The 6,020-nt window shown below is 59.1% G+C and overlaps 1 protein-coding gene across 1 annotated transcript; it reads left to right on the forward strand.

Moving 5' to 3' along the window:
- Positions 1 to 243: 243 nt before the first annotated feature.
- On the forward strand, positions 244 to 3,125 carry LOC110362007 (TSC22 domain family protein 2). The gene is made up of 4 exons (XM_065048335.1): positions 244 to 514; positions 1,052 to 2,081; positions 2,213 to 2,329; positions 2,429 to 3,125. The coding sequence occupies exons 2-4, from the start codon at positions 1,075 to 1,077 to the stop codon at positions 2,766 to 2,768; spliced, it is 1,464 nt and encodes a 487-aa protein (XP_064904407.1). The 5' UTR covers positions 244 to 514; positions 1,052 to 1,074; the 3' UTR covers positions 2,769 to 3,125.
- The last annotated feature ends 2,895 nt before the right edge of the window (positions 3,126 to 6,020 follow it).

The following is a 6,020-nucleotide window of genomic DNA, read 5'->3' on the forward strand; positions in this document are numbered from 1 at the left end:
CAGGTTCCAGAGGATCCAAGTATATTAGTTCTATGGAATAGGATAAAAAAGGCGAAAAACGTGAAAACAAAAAATATGTTTCATGCCGGTGTGGATGAACAGGAGGAAGCAAGGCTCTCATTCAAGTCACATCAAAACAGCTATGGAAAACCTTCTGGAAAATTCTGGCTCCCAAGGCCTCTGTGATGTCACCGCGTGTTGCCATGACGACCCCACGCTGTCCCCAAGCCCATCTGGCCACTGACAGCCCGCCTGTCCGGTCAGATTTCCTGCGCTCTCCAGTGATTCCCACTGCGAGCAGAGCACTCGAAGGCAAACTCACCTGATTTCTCCCGATCCTCACCCACCTTGATCCCCGTCCGTCCTGATCCTCGTCCGTCCTCCTCCTCATCCAACCCCGTCCTCGTCTCTTCTTCTCGTCATCCTCCTCCTCGCCCGTCCTCCTCCTCGCCCTTGACCCTTATTCCTCGCCAACCCTCGTCCTCATCCGGTTTGTTCGCTGCAGCTGAGCCAGGTGATGGACCAGGACTCATTCTGGGAGAGGTTTCAGAGCTTCCCTGCCGCAGTTTAGCACCAGTGATGAAAAAGAAACATCCTTCCTTCCCGGCCCTCTTCACTCCAACAAATTGGAGTGAAGAAATCCACCTACCCCCAAAAATCACACTTGAGATGGGAAATCATGGGGACAGGAGACCATCATGACAGGAAACTCCCGTGGGTCTGAGAAATCATTACTAGGAAATATGGTTGGGATGGGAAACCACCACTTAGGGCAGGCCGGGGCAGGCAGTCACCAGCAGGATGGGAAATCACTGAGATGGGAGGACGTGGTGTGAAAACTCAACCCCTCACAACACTGATGCTGATGCTGGTGGAATCATGGCCATGGGGACGGAGGCTGTTTGTCCCCGTGCAACCCCACACTGACCAACAGACATGGCCGGGGCAGCAGCAGCTCCCGTTCCTCCTGCTGCTCCTGCCCTCCAGGTCACCCCAACCGGCTGTGACCCCCAGGATCTCACCCCATCTCCCCTCTGTGCTTCCCCAACAGAGAGGATCCCTCGCCAGCTGCTGATGGCGTGGCAGGCACAAGCCAGCAGATACACCACCCCGGCCATGGCTGCACCTGTGCCTGCCCACCTGCCGCCCACCAGCCAAGGGCTGCTGGTGCCCCCCCAGCCTGCCCAGCACTACCCTGTCACCTACCACCTGGGACAGGGCAGCGTCTGGCAGGGGGTGCCAGGGACCCTGGGGCAGCTGCTGCAGCTCCCGCCAGGGGTGCAGCTGCAGCAGGTCCCCCAGGTGGTGCAGCTGTCCCCAGGGGTGCAGCTTTGCCACGGGGTGCAGCAGGTCCAGCTGCCCCAAGGGGTGCAGCTGGTGCAGGTCCCCCAAGGGGTCCAGCTGCCCCCTGGCCCTGCTGCATATCCACCACCCTACCCCTGGGGACAGCAGCTGGTGACCGGCACCACGCTGGTGCCACAACAGCCCATGGGGCTGGGGCCATGGGCTGTGGTCCAAGGGCAGCCCCTGTACCCCGCGGGCTCATACCAGCCGCCCGTCCCTGCCCGCCCCGGCCCCCCGACAGCCCGTGGCCCCGCGGCTCGGCGGGTGCGGAGCCGCCCTGCGCCCCACACCCTGCCTGACACCAGCAAGGAGCCAGCGGAGGCCTCCGGCAGGGACGGCGTGGCTGCGGAGCTCAGTGTCCCCGCTGCCATCCCCCACCAGCCCGCCCTGGCTGCACCACCAGAGACATCCAGTGGGGAGCCCACAGGTGAGTGCCAGGGCTGGCAGAGCCCACGGGTGGGAGGACAAGCTGAGGACAGCTGGTATCACCCACCTTGGATGGTTTTGTTTGCTTTGTCAGCAGAGGTGACCACCAAGGCAGCCCTGGGGAGCCCGGGGGGTCTCCCCCAGCAGGAACCACCTACCTGCACAGGGGCTGCTGTCGAGTCGGACCCAGACACCATGGCCGACGACCAGATCGCCTGGCTGGAAGCCACCATGGGTGGGGATGACGTCCCCGATGTCGCGGACAGCCCCGACCTGGCCAGCTTCCTCCGTGAGCTCCCTGACCTCTCTGGGTACGTGGGACATGGCAGCTGCCCAAAGCAGCCAGCGGTGGCACTGGGGATGGGGAACACCAACCCTCATGTCCATGACACCACAAACCCACCACCTGCCTCAACGAGCTCCCCGATCTCTCCGAGCACAGGGCAGAGAACACCAGCCCCGGAGAGCGAGTGGCGGCGGTGACGCTGGAGGACGGCGAGGACACCAGCCGTGTCCCCAGCTCTCCCAGCATCCTGACCCAGCCGCTGGACTTCTCCGAGTACGTGGCAGATGGCGGCTGCTCCAAGAAAACAGTGGTGGCCGTGGGGCTGGGGGACAGCGAGGACACCATCCCTGATATCCTTCCTTGCCCCAACAGCCTCAGGGAGCTCGATGGCTTCTGGGAGCAAGTGGACGACAGCACATGCTTCCAGGACCAAGTGTCGCTGGCACAGCTCGGGGACAGCGGGGATGCCGGCATTACCACCTGTGGCCCCTGCATGACCGCTGAGGTCGTCGAGGAGCTCCCAGACCTCCCCCAGTACGTGGCAGAGGGCAGATGTCCCAAAGAGCTAGTGGTGGTGGGGGCGCTGAGGGATGGTGAGCACACCATCCCCGATGTCCCTGACATCCCCCACTTGACCCCTCCCTCAACAAGCTTCCCCATCTCTTGGAACACAGGGCAGAGGGCAGCTGCATGGACATGGAGGACCCAGTGACAGGGGAGAAGCTGCTCTACGGGGACACCACCTTCCCCGATGGCCTTGACAGCCTGGCCAGCAGCACCCCTGTCACTGGGGACTTCTGGGAGCACGGCCCAGAGGGTGACAGCCCGCAGGAGCGCCTGGCGACGGCCATGATGGGGGACACTGACCCCTTCTGGGGGGTGATGGCCTCCCCATCACCGACTCCCTGGGGGTCATGGGACACTGGGGACAAAGACCTGCAGGTCCCCCTGCCCAGCCCCCTGCCCAGCCCCCGACCTGCGCCCCAGCCTCGCCTGCCCTCCACAGCCCAACTCATGGAGGAGCTGCAGCGCAGGCAGCTCCGGGTGCTGCTCACCCGCCTGCCCCTGCCACCGGGCACCGTCACCTGCCGGGGGCTGCCGGGACCGGGAGCTGCAGGCGCGCCAGAAACACCAAGCGCCCCGCGCAGTGAGAGATCCTGAGGGCCACAGGACTGCTCCGCTTGACACCATCCCGGCGAAAGCGCAGAACACCTGTGACCAGGAGCCCTCCCGGCCACCATCATGCGCTGGCCCTGCCACCGCCAAGCGCTACGTTGCCACCTCCACCTGGCAACCCTGCTGGCCCCAAGCCTGGAGAAGAGGCCACGGCCCTGCCTGGCACCTCGCGGTCACCCAGGGGGAACCACCATCCACAACCAGGACCCCCCGGCCTGGTACCACCAGCACCGCGACCACCACCTCTACCCCTTCCTACTGCTGACAGGCCACAGCACCGGCATGCCCACCACCCGCTGGGACCGGCGTCCCCAGGAGCAGCGTCCCCACCCGGGCTGAAGACGCACCCCACCGGGGGACACAGGACTGAACACCAGCGATCCGAACCCCAGCAGCCGAGCTGGCTGTGCCTGTGCCCACGGCGACATGTAACCTACCGCTCCAGCACTGTCTCCGTGGTTCCCACATCCAGAGGAGGTGTGGAGGCAGATACCTGAACCCACACACCCTCTCCAGCCCCTCTCAGATGCCGCTTTCTTGCTCCATTCATTAAACCACTTGGGTGTTGGCTTTGCAGCACCTCTGCCTGTGTCATTTGTGCGGTGGGGAGGGGGTGAACGCAGCCCCTGCCCACCCCGAGGGTGGCTGAGCTGGCTGGAACGGACACAGGAGAGAGATGGGGACAGGAGGTATCGCTCCACGGGACGGTCGTCTCCGGGGGGGAAACGACGGGGATGGCATCACTACTGGGTTTACCGGGGCCTCCATCACTGTCCCAGCACCGGTGCCTCCATCACTGCCCCGGAACAAGCGGCACCATGGCTACCCCAGCAGTGGCGTCGCAGGCCTCAAGCTGCCCTCACAGAACATTTGCACCCATCCCCGTGCCCACTGAGGAGAGAGGCCAGAGCGCTAAGTAGAGAATTACAAGGTCAAACACTTGTTCACATGCAGGCCGTACCCCAACCCAACTGACACATCCCAAGACGGGGCTTTACAGGGGGTTCTGAGGCCCTTCAGTCCTTCAGGTACAATGGAGCTTCACTCATCACCAACACTCACGCCACCCATCACTGAGAACACTCCAACTTGGCAAAGCAGCTCGAGTTTTGCAGCATTCATTCTTAAGGGTTTTGGCTATAACACAGCCAAGAAAATTTACAGTTAGAACTAACCCAAGTTCCCTCCTCCATTGGCACCTCTTTCTCCATCGGTTCTCCAAAGCATTTCTTGAGTTCCTGGGGGAAGGACACACCAAGACTTTCCTCACTTAAATAGAGGAGAAAGAGGGAGTCACAAAGCCTGCAGAAAACCTGACATCCACACACAGTGGACCCACACAGGAACAGTCTCAAGGCCCCGCAGCTACACAAAAGGTTGAATTAAGGAACCGTTTTTCCTCAACAGGGAGAAATTAAGGATCAACTGAATACAACCCACCACTTGTGGTTACTGTTGCTAGCCAGGAAGTGGAAAGAACGAAGCATTAATGCTGTTCCATCAGGGACATCAGGGACCGTGAGGAAGCCCTTGTGGCCTCTCACCCCAAGGCCTGTCCAAGAGCTGCTCCTCACTTCAGCTCAGCCCTGCATATGGGACGTGGCTTTTGACTTGTGGCCACAGGACTATTTCAGTTGGCAGCTTCATAGACATGATGGGGAGGGGGGATGTCAGCAGGGTCACCCTTGACAAGCTGTGGCACGATGCAGAATCACAGAATCACAGAATCATTTTAGTTGGAAGAGAACCTCAGATCACCAAGTCCAACTGTTAACCCACCCCCTGGCACTACCCCGTTTCCCTGAGAACCTCATCTCCGTGTCTGTCCAACCCCTCCAAGGATGGTGACTCCACCACTGCCCTGGGCAGCCTGTTCCAATGCCCCACAGCCCTTTCCAGGAAGAAATTGTTCCCAAGATCCAACCTCAACCACCCCGGCACAATTGAGGCCAATTCCTCTGCTCCTGTCACTCACCATTCGCGTTTTTCCCCTCCTTGACGCTGCTGCCCACTATGAGCTCGCACACAACCCCAGCTCTCCAGTTAACAAACGCGGCTGAAGTGCATTCAGCTGCAGCCAGGAGAGAAGAAGAAGGAAAAACAAGAGGCACTAGGGAGGACAGAGACATGACGGGAAAATGCTCAAAATGTTTTAGATTCCCGCACCAATCTGTTGGTATTTCCACACGGAGAAATATACATCCTGCCCCTTCTGTTCCATTGTCAGGGAAAGACCAAAGACTTTGAATGCTTCACTTGCCACTAAAGTATTCAGGATTAATTTTCCTGTGTATCTAGGAAAACGTTACAGAAAACATCCTCTCCAACATGTTGATAAGGTCAGGGGCTCGTCCTCAGCCTCACCTGAGCCCCATTGCAGGTACTAGAGACACCGAGATCTCATTCCCTGTTGAAGACCCCAATACCAGCTTGGCTGGTAAAGCTTCCCATGCAACTACCTCTAACATGTATCTTCTGATGGTCCTTAATCCATTTCTCAGTAAGCTGGCCTAGAAAAAGGAAATTCTAATCCTAATAAAATAGTGGCTGTACAGGAATATTTTTTGACACGCTAACATCGCTGGAAATGGAAAACGCCACTTAAATAATTTTCTCTATGTAAATTAAACCCCATAGTAACATCATCACACCTGTGCCAGGGTTATGCATATGGCAGATCGATCTGGATTTTTGCAGACGATTTAAATAAAATAATCATAGAATCATAGAATGCTATGGATTGGAAGGGCCCTGGAAAGCTCATCCAGTGCAATCCCCCCCATGGAGC

This window comes from Columba livia, unplaced genomic scaffold, assembly GCF_036013475.1.
Source record: "Columba livia isolate bColLiv1 breed racing homer unplaced genomic scaffold, bColLiv1.pat.W.v2 Scaffold_653, whole genome shotgun sequence".
In the NCBI taxonomy this organism is placed as follows: Eukaryota; Metazoa; Chordata; class Aves; order Columbiformes; family Columbidae; genus Columba; species Columba livia.